This window comes from Camponotus vicinus, unplaced genomic scaffold, assembly GCF_025532165.1.
Source record: "Camponotus vicinus isolate PSW18456_S1 unplaced genomic scaffold, iyCamVici1.0 SCAF_12, whole genome shotgun sequence".
In the NCBI taxonomy this organism is placed as follows: Eukaryota; Metazoa; Arthropoda; class Insecta; order Hymenoptera; family Formicidae; genus Camponotus; species Camponotus vicinus.
The window spans coordinates 10,645,422-10,661,387 of NW_028141948.1; the positions used below are offsets into that span (position 1 = coordinate 10,645,422).

A 15,966-nucleotide genomic window follows, 5' to 3' on the forward strand; every position below is an offset into this window, starting at 1 on the left:
TATCAATTTAAAGATATTCAATAATACATTTTTCTCTTCATGAAAATAATGCGTTTTTTAGACGTGTATGGATTGTTATAAGAATTCAAAGTGCAAAGATTGGGAATATGACACGACGAAACGAGGTGAGAAGATACATGTAATAACGGTAGCTTGTAATAGGAGAACAAGGAGTGAATGACTTGTGTCCTCATGTGTTGCGCGCGTAGAAGCTGTTGTTAATAAGTGACGCGTGTGTGGCAGCTGGTTTTACATTTTTTTGCTCTGTACCCGATTCTTAGGGTTCGAGCGACGAAAGATCATCTTGAGCTCTCTCCTCTCTCTTTCATCCTTTCTTTTTCTCCTGTATCTTTCGTCTCTCTCGTTTGTACAATGTTTACGCCGTCTTGACTCTATTAAATAAACAACAATACAAGTAGTTTTGAAATATTTTCTGATAAAATATTTCTCAGGCCAAAATTGTATTGAGTATCAACAGAACTATAAGATAAACGATTTTCTTCTTTGAATTTTTTATTGAAATAATTATTAAGAAATCATAATTATTCTATTTTTTTACAATAATATACAGTTCTTGTATTGATATATTACTTATATATTCGTTTTACAATGTTTGATATAGGGAAGTGTTTTATCAGCGAAATCACTTATGTATCATCGAGCGTAATCTGTCAAATCATGAATGACCGGCTCGCACAATGTGCGTCGATTCCGACTTGAAGGAGGCTTGGAAATTACTCCAAGGGAAGAATGCTCCCGCGCGGGGCATCGAACGCGCGCCAACAGATGTTCGATCGTGCCCGCCACCCCCGAGGCTCGAAGGGACCGCAGGACCCCCGGTGTCGCGCAGCGACAAGTGCATAGGCGGATAGGCAAGCGAGGGGGGACTTGGGGAGGAACGACTTGGCACGATGCAGCCACGCGAGTGGGCGGCGCGATATTCCCTCACGCGCCTTCTCGTATCCTCGCGTGGTTTTTTATAATATTCCCTCCGTATACGTTTTCCAAGGAGAGGAGCGATTTCGAAGAGCTTTGCTGCGGAGGAGGGGAAGATCTTGATCCTCTCTGCTCGGGACTCCTTGGCGGAAGAAAGCGGTCGTCGCGCGGCTGATAGTCTTCGACGAGACGCGTTAACGAGTGGTGCGAAAGCGTCAACCCCCTTATCAGTTTCGCGGCGAGCGTTGTTTTGTTCATTCATTCGGCGTTTACGTTGTCTCTAGTCTGATTAATTGTTTGTCGCGTGCGTACCACGAGAGAGTAAGAGCGGAAAAGACCAATGCGATAAGCGTGTCCGCGATCGACGTGTACATGTTGATACGTTGATATCGAAGTAAGCTGCTCCTCTGGCGTTATATTCTTCAATTTTACTATCATCGATTCGCAGAGGAAAGTGAGGCTATCAAACAATCGGAGATATCTCTTTGTGCTCGCGATAATTTAACAATACACGGGATTAAGACGTTACTTATGAGAGAAGTCTAGCGTCTTTGGAGCGATTATTATACGTTTCCTGACAAAAGAAAAATCAGATTTCATTATATTGTGCTCCGTGTCTGATTGCATCTCATTTTCTCCTAGTGGATTAAATCGAATAAAGGGCTAGAATTTTGAAAGTTGATTTTATAAAAATTGCAATTGAAAGAACAGAAAAGATTACTATTTTGATTGATCAAAAAACCACACCAACAGTTGCTTCTTTCTTGCTTAAAAATCGAAAGTATTTCTTATAACGATATCATAATCTAATGATTGCAGTGGCTTTTTTCCCTATGTAGAGATATGATATACAGTAAATTATACGTAAGTACTCAAGATTCTATTTTTAGAATCTAGCTATAGATTTAGCCAAAACAGTATTCACTCGTTTTTATAGAGGATTGATTCTCATTTTATTTTTTTGAGCCCTATATATTTCTATATATATTCAATAGATGAACCCCATTTGCGTTACCCAGCAAAAAATTACATTATCGGTTATTAATCAACGTGCATTATTTTGCTACAATTTATCTCTCATTCAATCTAAATTACATATATTTTATCTATCAAAAATTATACAAATACACATGCGCCATTAGTTGTGATTCAAATTGTGGCGCGTGGAAAATGCCACGTGACTTCGTCTACTTGGCGGTAGCAAATGAAGCGATAACTTTAGCAAGAAGTAAAAGGATTTTTACGAGAAGAATGCCAAAAATATAATAAAGAAGTGACGCTCTCGCGACAATTTGTCAATTCACGTTCATACGACAACTACATAATCGCATAATCGTCGCGAACTCAATCATTCGTATCATTATTATCGTTATCTATCGATATCTTTGCTGGGTTCCGTTATCTCATGCCTAACGAGAGCTCCCGAGAGATGATAGTCGAGCAAAGAGCACATGCGGGGAGTGGGATGACGTTAAATGCGCGTCTCGCGCTGGCTTTCTCAATCCGTTGCGCGCATGTTACGTTACAAAATCCTCGCTATAGTTTCGCAATTTAATCGGTCTATTGCAATTAAGTATATACGTATCGCTATGATTAACGACAGGCTGCCGGTCGCGTCGAGCCCGGACCGACGACAACAAAGGAGGAGGAGGGGAAGAAGATGCACCTCGAGGATTATCACGGCGAGAGAAGCGAGGAGGACGCGCGACGTTCCATATCCGGCCTGGACGACTTCGTCGACGACGGTTCGCTGCCCGATATGGCGTCCTTGGCGTCCATGACCGGTATAGGGATCGACGACGCACAGTCGCATTGCTGGATGACCTCGCAGACGGACAACGGTACCTTCTTCTCCTCGTTGGATCCGCAAGACTATCTCGACTGGGACCAGGTGCCCGTTATCTTTCAATATCCCTCCCAGTATGCTAATACCGGGGGTGGATCACCTGGGAGCACTTGCAGCGAAGCAACCACGCCAAGCTGGAGCAGTGTGCTGACGACGACGGATCATGGCGAGGATAACTCAGATTGTCAGAAATTACCGTCGATGGGCTCGGCGTTTTCCTTCTCGAGGACCTTCTGCAACGCGATCTATCCGGAATACGGAACGGAGTCGCACAGCTGTCATCAGGATTATCAAGAGGATTGCCAGGAGGACGTGGTATCGTTGCTGATGAGCATGCAAAACGATATCGCTCAAAGCTACGATTCTTCTTCCGCACAAATATCCTCCATCGGCGATGAGTTCGATCTGAGTTTAATTAGGGGCGATCCGACGTCTTTGCTGAATGCCGTGGACTCGCCGTCGTCATCGTCAACGTCCTCAACGACCTGTCTCACGGGCGACGATCAGCAAGAATCATTCCAGAACTTGGACCCCCCATATTACGCGGTCGGGCACCTCGTTTCCTCGCAACAGCAGCCGTCGATGATCAATTTTGCCGGCGATGTCGTCGGCACGACAGACAGTTTCGGCAATCAAGTGATACTGCCGCGGAATGAGGGTCTGCTGTTCGGCAATCAGCGGGTCGCCGGGTCAAAAGTCGCGGAAAACGAGAAGAGTGATAAGTCATACGGTACGTACGCAGTATATTTGTCTCTTCGTTTCGGAGAGGAATTTATTCTATTTAATTCATCAGAATTTATCTGGATGTCTTATCAGATAAAAATCCTTGGTATTAAAATAAAATTCGTCTACTTTCAATATTTTTAATAACGAAATAACAATCCAATATATTTCAAATATTTTCTAATAAATTCGGAAATATATTTCCAGCATCATTTGACATTTATGACTATAACGTTCGGTATAATTGTATTTACATTCGCATATATATCATGTTGCAGATTGTGCGAAACCAGCGGAAGAGAACTTAGTCTCGTCAGCTTACCAATGTCACTGGATCGACTGCGGCTGTGCGTTTGCGGAGCAGGAGGGCCTGGTGCGGCACATCGAGAGGCGGCATGTGGAGTCATCCTCGACGAACGCGCATGGTCACGGTAGACGGATGCAGCGGATGGACCGGGATAAGGAACGCGAAGGCAAAGAGGCAGGGGAAGGTTTTCCCGGCGCCGCGATGGCAACGACGACGAATCGCGAGGACGAATTCGCCTGTCTATGGCAAGGATGTCCACGCGCGCGACCCTTCAACGCGAGATACAAATTGCTCATTCACATGCGAGTACACACGCAAGAGAAGCCGAACAAATGTCCGGTTAGTGTCATTGTCATCACTTCATTTGCTCTTCCAAATCCGCGTGAACATGATTTTTGCGATATCGGCATGTTTTCTATAAAAATTTTCTGTGTATGAAAAAAAATTATTATTTTATCGATCTCTTTATCGATTTATGTAAAATCCACATGTAAATCAAATTTCTTGTGTGTTGCATGAATTATTTGCCAACAAAACAATTTTCCTAAATTGTTCATTTTTTGTTTAGTTTGCCGGTTGTAAGAAGGCCTTTAGTCGTTTGGAAAATTTAAAAATTCATCAGAGGTCGCATACAGGCGAGAGACCTTACGCATGTCAACACAATGGCTGTTCGAAAGCATTTAGCAACAGCAGCGATCGAGCTAAGCATCAAAGGACACATTATGATAGAGTACGATGTCATTTTTATTTATCTCATGTGTAAATAGCATTTAAAAATATTTCAAACATCTTTTTATAAAAACGCAATTTTTAACATATGTTTATAAAATATATATATTACATTTTTATTAATTAAATTTTTAATTTTCATTAATTTTAATTTTATTGTAGCTTAATATAATTTTTAACATTTATTTAATAAATTATCATAGCATATATATTTTAAGTTATTTAATCGTGAAATATATCAATTTGAGCATCATCGATTTAATAATCTTTTTTCAACATAATTTTATAAAAAATTAATAATGTCAATTTTTTATTCCCAGAAACCATATGCTTGTCAGGTAAGCGGTTGTGGCAAACGTTACACGGATCCGTCGAGCCTTAGGAAGCACTTGAAAAATCATACGGAGAATTCTAATACGTTGTCGAGTTTATTATCGGATAAAGTATCGACGACAACCAATGCAACAGGATCATTAAATTCGATGAATTTTTGCCGACAACGTCAAAACACATGTATCTTTGACGTGGAAACGAATCATCCGTCATATAAGTTGTCTAAAATTTATATTAAAGATGAAGACACAAATAATATATGTCACTCGAATAGAATCTCCATAAACCTTGACAGTAATCAACAGGAGTACGTGCCAATCGAATCGGTTCGACATCTTCTTATCAATGATATCAACAATACACAAAGCGAAAGTACAGGTAACAGATATATATATTCAGTTTCTCGATCCAACCTTTAGTAAATACTATAAATCTTATCAAATTTTTGTCACGAGAGATTTATGACTTACAATATTAATAATATTCGTCCAACGAAATATTTAAAAGAGAATGATTTTTAATAATATTACTTTATATGTATACATATATATATATAAGACAATCCATCTTTTATTATTAATTGTAATATTTTTGTGGTGTTTTTTAAATCCCATATGCTACCTGCGTTGTGAATTTTAATAATATATCTGTCTAATTAATCAATATTAATCACGAGTTTTACAAGTATCCTCTCAAATTAAAATCAAAGATATTATGCATGACGATCTTATATGTTTTGAATTCTTAGCATGACTTATCTTATGCATGACAATATTTATAATCAGTATCTTCGATATAAAAAATCTGGTCGAAATACGATAAGAAATATTCCATCTTGCTTTTAGTCTGACTGCTTACATATATACACATAACATCATTTTTCATGTGTATGTGTGAAAAACATTGAAGAAGATAGCATGACCTTTAACTTTTATTAGTAATAATAAAAATATGTTATTACGTTTACAAGTTCTATTAATTTTTAGCGAAAATATTTGTTAATATTTGTTAAATTGATCTCTCTCTTTGTTATGAAATTATTATATATTTAAATTAAAATTAAATCTTACAGCAAGTTTATCAAGAGTCTACTTGGAAAAATCTTGATATTATTGAGCTATTCTCAATCTTCTGTATATAATGTTTTGGAAAGAGAGAAAAAGAGAGAGGGCGAGAGAGAGCATATGATTAATTATTTTTCAAAATTCTATCTCAAAAAAGATATAGCGGCATTTTCCGCGGACATATTTAATAGAAATGTTATCGCATCGTTATAAATTCTTTTGATATCTTTACGTTGCGCGTAATTTTGATCAGAACGCGTATAAAAAGACCTGCGCGGGTCATCAGCCATTAGATCGTACATGCGATGCCGCTCGTGCCGCGTGTTGGCTTTTTCTGTCGTGGCTCGCGCACTGCAATGAGACGCCGATGACAGTGTCACGCTCAGTCATCTATAGTTAATCTCAGAGGAGGTTCGCCGTGCTTTTATGCTTTTACCCCATACCGAGTCTTAAAATAATATTCTTTACTTTTTTGGGGGGGCCGCGCGACGTACGCGCGTATGATGAACGCGCGAACGAGCGAGCAAGCGCATACGCGTGACAAAACAGATGACGCGATGCCACGTGCCACGCATCCGTGCTATTTCCAAAGGAACCCTCGCGTAATTTCGTAAGGAGTATGTAAAAACGCGCATATAAAATCGAATGCGACAGTCAGAAAGAAAAAAAGCCGTCATTGCTATTGTTTCAGGATACTGTGCGTCCGCAGAGGATGATATGCCAGATTTCCACGATCTTGGCGCCGATATCGAACAGCAATTTCATGAGCTGAGTGCCCTCGATGACGCTATTTTCATCGACTGATTTCCCTCAGCGGGAGAATCTTCTCACGAAGGCGAAACAGGGTAGATGCTTCGGTGAATGAGCGGTAAGACTACAAGTTTGATTTGTCGAAAGATCACCCTCAGAAAATGTAAATAATATTATTTATACATTAAATACGACTGTTTAGTATGAAATCATGTTTATATAATGATTTTATTTTTATTCAATTCGAGATATATTAATTATATTTTAATCAAAGAGCGCTGAAAGTGTCGCATATCATTATGAATATTATTATTTTAAAGGATGTATAATTTACCATATATAATTCTGTTAATTGATAATTGCTAATATCGTATACTCACTTAAACAAAAATGATTGTTTTACATATTGTTGGAAATAAGAGAGATGGATCATTCACTCTCTCTGATCATTCACTGGCGCATTCATTCTTATCGTCACGATCTCATTATTGGCGAATCGCGCTGTCTTTCCAAAGATTCATTAATTTCATTTTTTTACAATCATTTTTATATGTATTAGTCCGTTATATTTGACAAATCGTATATATTTTTGTACATAGGTACTTATGTATATTATATAAGCGAACAATATATCATTTATTTTAACCGAGCGATTATTTGTCCCCGCACCTTCAATGTGTGACTCGGTTTTATCCTTCCTTTCTAATTTTCTTCAATTCACACTGCTGCAAATACTCGGTTTCTCCTGCTCTGTTAAATGGTGACAGATCAGTTTGGAGAAATTATTTAGTGCCGTGTCCTGATTTTCCTTTGAGTATACCTGTATATATAATTGAGATTATTTTGTGTAATTGTATGAACACAGGGGATTTTTTAATTTTTATATAATTGTTATATTTTATCTTTAAACCATTTAGTAAAATAGATAGTCTATTAATAACTTGTAGCAAATTTAATAATATTATAATGTAATATAATAATAAAAAAATTTTCTTAAATTAAAAAATTATTAATATTATAAAGAATAAATTTTATAAAAAATTGAGTCACAAAAAATGTGCAATGAACATATATGTAATCTACAAAATTTTATTTAATTCTAATTTATTAATAACAGAAATAAAAGAACTGTATAATGAACTATAATCACAGTACTGAAAAAAGAAAGAAATGAACAGGCTTGAGAAAAATGTGAAAAATGGACTGCATAAAATAAAAAAAAAATCAAATTTACATAAATATTGAATAGATAACATACACATTAAGAGAAAATAAGATATATATGCTCTACTAAAAATAAATTTATATTGTATGTATTTGTATGTTTTCAAGTTATATATACATGCATATTGAAAAAAAGATGTATTTAGATGTTGACTGATTTAAAATATGTCGACTTATCTTGTTAGTTACACAGATTATACGAAATAAAATTTAGCTTACCCCGTTAATTATTATCGTTGGTACGAATCTAAGCGGTGGTTGTAGATTGTGCGTTTTGTTACCATTCGCTGCGAGCAAATCATCCCCGAACGAGCTCTCGATACATTCATTAATCAATTTTCGCGTTCCTTCGCTTAGACCAATGTCTTGAGCGCACTAAAAGTCAGTCATTCAAAAATTTAATTTTTCTTATATCAATTTTTATCATTACATATTATCTTAACAGTAAGAAACGTAATTATCACTGAGAAATTTAAATATTTTTATGGCTTGTGACCGCGACGTGATTGAAAACATAATGAAACGTGTGTCATCGAGCTTTGAAATATCAACAGTGTTTGTAAAATTTAAGAGGAACTGCAGTACTTTCTATATTCACGGTTTACGTATAGATTATTATCAGATATTTTCAGAAGTATTTATAAAAATAAAATCGTCAACAATAATTAATTTAACGCATCTGCACAATTTGAATGTTTTTCAAATATCTTTGTGATATTATTTAAATATTTGCACTGTCATATTTATCCGTAAATATTAGAGATATCGCTAGATATTTTATCATTATAGATATCACTAAAAAAAAACAATTTAATTTAGATTTTTTAAGTTTTTATCTTAATTATATAACTATGGATAAAATATCTAACGATATTTCTATTATCTCAATTTTTAACTATAATAATCATTCTTTTTTATTAAGTTATAATATGTACGAGATCTCAGGAATATATATAACATTTAAGGATGCCAAAGTACATTCTGATAAAGTATACGTATATAACGTGCTATCTCGCGATTTCGATGGGAAAGTATGCCAAAAGGTCGATGTCATTAGAGTTAAATGTCAGTTGGTTAACTCTTGCCCGGAAACAAGTCCTACGGAGATTAATTACACATTACTTCAGAGTAAAAGCATATTCGCCGCAGTCTCAATGCCGCTTCAATTAACTACGTATTTTACCAGCTGGAAAATTATAGAAATAAATTACCTGCGGAACAGCGGTCGACGGATTTCCAGCGGACATTGCACAACCGACCAGCTTAACCGTCAGTTGCTGTTGCTCCTGGGCCTCTTCGGAGGTCTGTATGCTGTGAATCGCGCAGGCTTGGGCCTTATTCCCGCGGCACTCGTCGGATCCGTGTTGACAAAAGAACTGCCATGGACCGGTTTCGCTTTCGCGCGCGTGCTATGTATGTATCATTAATTTGCATTAATGTGCCATGAAAATACAGCATTCTCATCGACGTCTATAAGACTGAAGACTATAGCAAGGTCATCATTTAGCATTTTCAAGGGTATTCGCGTGATTCGAAGCGGATTCATCCTTTGTGTAATAATTTCTTGAAGAGCTTTGCACGATTAAATTAGTAGTGCAGAATAAAAAAGTATACAAAAGAAGAGAGAGAGAAAAGAATACAAAGGAAAAAAGCAAAAAATAATAATATAAAAGTCAATTTGAAACTATATTTTTAAATATTTCCAGTAAGAAACTTACTGCAATGTATAATAAATGTGTGTTGGAAAGTTAGATTATTAATAAATATATGTTATGCGTTTTTTATACAAAATTCGATATAAAGAATGTGATAAAATAGATTATAAATACGAAGATCAAATGTAATTAAAAACTTTATGAGAGAGCGATAAAAAAGATATGTACAAAGTTTTTTTTTTTTCTACACTTCTGCAGATTATGAACGTGTCCACTCGAGATATTATTATCATTAGAGATCATTTCATTACTTTATATATTGCTTCATGATTACATGATAAATGCTTAATACGAGTTACGATAAAAATTACTCACCGTAGCTTTACCATAAGGAATCAACGTGATGTGGAGATGATTTTTCAATTCTGAATACGATGGTACGAGTTGATTTACGATCCATCGCATGCTATCGCTGCATAACGATTCATAGTAAACATCCACGCTCACGTTGGTCCTGTCCGATTTGTCATCGACCAATTGTGCATTGGACTTAAACAAATTTATAAAATAATCACGTACTGCCTAAAAATCTAAGTATTGACTGTCTTTACACGTTAACTCTTTCTTTGTCTTTTATACAAAAATTGACGAATTAAAAAGAATTGATAGACTTTTAATTGGCAGCTCCAATATGCAAATTAAAAAAAACTAGTTAATTAAATTAAAATATTCAAATGAAGAGAATGTTAAATAAAAATATATGGAAATATAATATTATGAACGTGTAACATCAACAATGTTGCAGTGAAAAAGTATAAGAATACTATTATATTATTTCCATATGATAAAGATAAATCTTTTGAAAGTCAATATAAGAGTCATAATCCGAATGCGCGAAGATTTTAAGAATTTATGAATTTGGTAAATGTAATGTACGTTTTAATTTTTATTGTTTAGGTCATCATCAATTTGTAAATGCCGGAAATGTTTAATGAAAAAGAATATTTCTCGAAATTCAAAATTAGTCATACTTACAAAACTATGACAGACAAATGTAACAAAGACGGCGGCTGCCAGCCAGGCGCGAGAATCGAACAAGTAGTATCGCATGGTTGTGTCGCTAACGAATGAACTCAAGAAGGCGTTTTAAACCTGCTGTGAATTGACGAACAACGGATACAGGAGAGGGAGATACGAAAAGCGTTGTAAGAGATACGGTGGGGGATCAGAAAGAGAGAGTGAAATACGACAATCAATAACGGTTAATCTCGAGGCTGATTCTCGAGATGTTAATCGAGAATATACAGCAATTATTATTTATTCAGAGACTAGATTTATGATGATTATAGATGCCGGATGTCCATTATTTGATATAAGTGTAGATACAATATAAACAATGTCTCTAGCGTTGAAGCAATGTACATACATATATGCAGTGATCTTTGATGCAGCGTCACCGCACATGCATTGCTTCATTATCTGGATTGCGTGATAAATCGACGCAACATCCGTATGTATTTTTGCCATTTGTATAATTGACAACATATTATAAAATTTTTATAACTTTGTAAAACTTGGTTTTTTCTTTCTAGTAAAATAGATTTAAGATAATTTAAAAATAAATTTCTTAATTTAAAATCAAAAATTTCAAATAAGTAAAATCTATTTCAATTACAAAGAATATAAAAATCGACAAATTATATGGCCTTATCTCATTTTTGCCTTGCAAAATTAAATTTTTCAATTCGCTTAATGTTGATTGGCATTTATTTTAACATTTATTGATTTTTTTTTATGACTTGGTATGTGTAGGCTTATATTTTTTTTAAATAGCAAAAGAGCTTATATAATTCTATTTTTTTTAAATTGTATTTATACGTTTTCAAGGAAATAAAATTGTTTTAAATAATATTTTGCAAACTTACTTGAACATTTCATTTTAATTCACTCTATGTTAGGCAAATTTTAATTTTTATAAAATATGCACAAAATTTGTGCACCTTGAAAAGGAACATTTTCTAAATAGTTACAATTGTGTATGGGGACATACACAATTAAATAAATAAAACAGTCGTGAACAAAATTATAAGATATATTTAATATATCTTAATATAATACAGAATAAGTTAACAATTTGCATTACAGATATTTAAGGTTGGATCAATGATATATAGAAAATTACAAAAAAATGAATAATTTGCTATAATAAATAATGGACTAAACAATTATCTTGTCTGAATTTTATATATATATATATATATATATATATATATATGCATTGATCAATTTATCAAATTATAATAAAAAATTATAAAAGAGTCTTACAATTTTTCTATATCAATCTACAATTTTTACATGCATTGTATTAAGAGTTCAACACATTGAAAAGCTTCGTTTTGAGCAAAGAAATTGTTCACATTTTTTGTTTTAGAATTATATAAACAAACAAATTTTTTAATAAATCTAACGCATACCAAAGAGTCATATGTTATGAGTCTATACCTTGATGAAACTTCAATTCTGGTTGTACCTGCTTCAATTCTTGATACAGATCATTGGCACGTTTTTTGAAGGTTTCTGCAAGCTCGGGATTTTTTTGCACGCCATCTCCTCGCGCGTGCATCTGTGACAGGTTCGCACAAGCATATGGATTACCAAGCTCACAGCTCTTCAATGATAGCTTGTAAGCCTCTTTATAGTTCTTGTCAATGATGCCTTCAAGACCACCCAAATAAATACCCGATAAATAAAAACATGCTTTGTCTGAATTGTACATGTCACAGGCCTTTTTCAATTGTTTAACACCTGTGTGGATCTGTGTAGCTCTATCCTTTTCTCCGACATCATTCTTAGATGTTCCCAAAACACCAGCATGCAGGCATCCATACTCATCATTGAGTTCACAACCTTTTGACATATATTTGTATGCTGTCGGTATATCTCGCTTGCAACCTTTACCTGCATTAAATAAGGGAAATATTATACAAAGTGCTTAAAAAGTACTTATAGATTTCCTCTATTTCAAATATTTAAAGAAATATTTACCAAACATTATTAGTAAATTAATCTTATCAAATATTATTAGCAAATTAGTTTCTTCATCAAAGGTATATTATCAGGAAAGGTGAAGTTTCTTGATAACAAGATTAGACGAGTTAATATTATTAATTTCAAATATTATTAATTAAAATTCAAATATTATTTATTATTATTATTAATTTAATAATATTAATTAAAATTCAAATATTATTTATTATTATTATTAATTTAATAATATTAATATATTAATAATATTATTAATTTCAAATATTATTAGCAAATTAGTCTTTTTTTCATTAAAGATATAAACGACTCCCGTGAGCATATTAGTTCATAGGAGTCGCTTACATCTTTAGAAAAAAAGACTAATTTGCTAATAATATTTGAAAAATGCTTTTTTTTTAATATTTGAAATAGGTGCATAGTTACTTCCTAAACATTATATAGGATGTATATAGTATCCAGTCACTCACCGATTGCTATGAAATCACCGAATTTCGCACAGCTTCTACCATAATTATATTGATCGCAGGTAGTCTTGTATATCGCAGCGGCCTTTTCCATCTCTTGCTTTACCGCTTCGTAATAATCACCTAATAAGTGGCAGACTATTCACGGAATAAAATATTGTTTTGACATTTAAGTTAGGCTCAGTTCTCAATATATCTTCACTTACCATTTGCTTTTTTCTCGCTATAACAACCAAATTGATACTCTATATGAAGATTCTTCAAGAATTCCTTCACATCTTCTTCGTTTTTTAAGTTGTACGCCATCGTTTTGTAAATAATCTTACGAGTCGTAAACTACACATGTATGTACACAGAGAGAAGACTCTGAGAGGTGTCATGGCTCATGGCCCGCTTTTAGATGATCTCTGAAAGCGATACGTCCTCTACATTAAAAACGTGGACATGAACTACGAAGCCAGGGTCACGAATGTTCTCAGAGGGTAACATATAATGTGAACAATTTCTGGTTTTGTTCCGTGCTATGTACACGAAATGCCAGTAGCACCAGTATAGCAAGACGCTTAATAAATTTTTAATATAAATGAATTTTGTCGTTCTCTCTCTCTCTCTCTCTCTCTCTCTCTCTCTCTCTCTCTCTATATATATATATATATATATATATATATATATATATATATATATATATATATATATATATATATATATATATATAAGTTTAAGCGAATGTCGAATGGTACAAGACCGTGACGTGATAAACAATAACGCGTCATACACTGCCAAGATCGAACACCGTGTTATTGTTCATGGTTGCCGAAATATTTTACGTGCCTCAATATATATATACGCAGAAAATTATTATGAAATTATTTAATATATTTTAACATATTAATGTATCTATTAAATATTAATATATCTATAAAGTGTATTAATATATCTCGTATAAAAATATTTAGTGCACGTTTTTAATCCGAATTATATTTAAATGATCGAAAAATAGATAAAACGTCGAAAACGAATTATATTTGACTTTATATAAATAGCCGTATTCTCGATCTAGCAGTGATTTAGGTTTGGCTATCTCGCGATATATCTCGATATATCGCGATATCTCGGGGCGTAAATATAATTTAAATATAATTTAGATTCAAAACGCACAGCAAAACAATCGAATCATAAATCGAAGTAATTAACATAATGAAAGGCTTCGTGATACATCAATCCTTTATACAAATATTTAATTAATCTATATAATTAATCTATTTAATTAAAAATTTAATTAAAATCTATTTAATTAAAAAATTAAAAAATTATATTAAAATCTATTTAATTAATCTATATAATCTAAAACACTCCTATACACTTTAATATTCCGTGTATATGTTAAAGTACGTAAAATATTTCGGCAATGAATGGATAATAACACGTTCGGCCTTGGCGGCGTATGACGGGCTGTGTTTACATGTCACGGTCTCTTGATATCATTCGCATGGCGAAAGTGCGAAATACTTCGTATATTGTCCCTCTCTAATAATAAAACGCAATCGCGACTATATCCAGTTCCGTATCCCGTTGAAAATTGGGGATTTTCATTGTAAAAATTGATACAAGAGGAATAGAAACAACTTTCATTTTTCGATTATCGATTCTTATGAATAATATATTTATTTAACAATACTTAGAATCAAACATACAATAGTTTAAATTTGTCTAAAATGTGAACAATAATTAATTATTAACTAAATGATTGCTATCTCACAACTTTATTCATTTCTTTAATTTTTTGATTCTTATGATTCGTATATTATACAACGTATAATACGCGTATCAATAGCATACAGTAATACGCATTGCTGTAGCAAGTAGCGAATGATTTTGGTCTCGTGTAAAGGTCGTGTTGCTCTCTTATGATATAACAAAAATGCGTATTTTATATGATTATTTCGCGATCGAGAGTCTTGTGCAAAGTGTCCCACGTATTCGCTTAATCACAATTAAATCGTGTTTTCGTGAGTGAATGAATGCCACAAGAGGAAATAACATAAGAGAGGAAAAGTAAGTCTGGAAAAACATCAGATGTAATGTACGGAGTAAAACGAAGTAACACGAAGTAAAACAATCGAATTATAGATGCAAATAATTAGCATAACGAAAGGCTCCGTGATAAATTGTTTAATAAATAATCAATTTTAATCAATAAATTAAAATACTTCATTAATTTAATATTCCGTTAGTGTATATTTTATAATATATAAAATATTTCGGCAATGAATTATCGATAACACAGTGTTCGACTTTGGCAATATAAACACTAGCGCGCTATGTTATGGCTTTGTCATCATTCGCACGGTGACTCTCGATAATAAAGCAGCGGTGAGAAATGCTTCGTATATTGTAATTCTTTTACTAAACACGATTACGATTAGTATCGAAACATAATTTGCTTTAAATATTAATAAAAATTAATTAATTGAAAATTAATTAACGACATGAGACTGTATCGCAACGATAAATTTTTATCGAATCGCAATCATTCATTACTGCGAATAAAAATTGAAACGGGAGATACATAAAAGGGGATAAGAAAATTAATTATTTTATGATCTTTCGATCATTGATGCTTATTATAATAATATTTCCTTAACGATATTAGAATTAAATATTTTGACTAATGCTTTAAAGCTTCTCAATCCTTGTTAATTTAACAATATACAATTTAATCGAGAATCGATTAAATAATAGAAACCCAAAATATGAAATAATCACTTCGATCGTTGCGATCTTTACGAACAATAATTATTATTTCAATGATTAGAGTAAAATATATTTCATCCGTGTTACTTTATCGTTTTACTTGACAATCTAAATATAATTTAGATTGTGAGAGAAC

General features: G+C 33.4%; 2 protein-coding genes across 3 annotated transcripts; one reads left to right on the plus strand and one right to left on the minus strand.

Moving 5' to 3' along the window:
- The first annotated feature begins 621 nt into the window (after positions 1-621).
- On the plus strand, positions 622-7,333 carry LOC145962661 (uncharacterized). 2 transcript variants are annotated; one of them, XM_083083883.1, is made up of 6 exons: positions 622-1,800; positions 2,540-3,512; positions 3,784-4,151; positions 4,381-4,542; positions 4,862-5,252; positions 6,630-7,333. In XM_083083883.1, the coding sequence occupies exons 1-6, from the start codon at positions 1,780-1,782 to the stop codon at positions 6,740-6,742; spliced, it is 2,028 nt and encodes a 675-aa protein (XP_082940009.1). In that variant the 5' UTR covers positions 622-1,779; the 3' UTR covers positions 6,743-7,333. The 2 variants fall into 2 exon arrangements, with proteins under 2 accessions (XP_082940009.1, XP_082940010.1); XM_083083884.1 differs by having other exon boundaries at positions 624-1,330.
- Positions 7,252-13,440, minus strand: Gilt1 (Gamma-interferon-inducible lysosomal thiol reductase 1). Its single transcript, XM_083083893.1, is given in 9 exon segments — positions 7,252-7,508; positions 8,132-8,287; positions 9,124-9,321; positions 9,943-10,116; positions 10,603-10,705; positions 10,707-10,722; positions 12,307-12,525; positions 13,080-13,214; positions 13,283-13,440. Coding segments are annotated over 9 exon segments (1,209 nt in total). The 5' UTR covers positions 13,383-13,440; the 3' UTR covers positions 7,252-7,400.
- Positions 13,441-15,966: the final 2,526 nt, after the last annotated feature.

Coding starts and splice junctions, on each gene's coding strand:
- LOC145962661 (XM_083083883.1), top strand. CDS start 1,780: ATGATATACAGTAAATTATAC. Junction 3,513..3,783: donor GAAGAGTGATAAGTCATACG/GTACGTACGCAG, acceptor ATCATGTTGCAG/ATTGTGCGAAACCAGCGGAA. Junction 4,543..4,861: donor AAAGGACACATTATGATAGA/GTACGATGTCAT, acceptor TTTTATTCCCAG/AAACCATATGCTTGTCAGGT.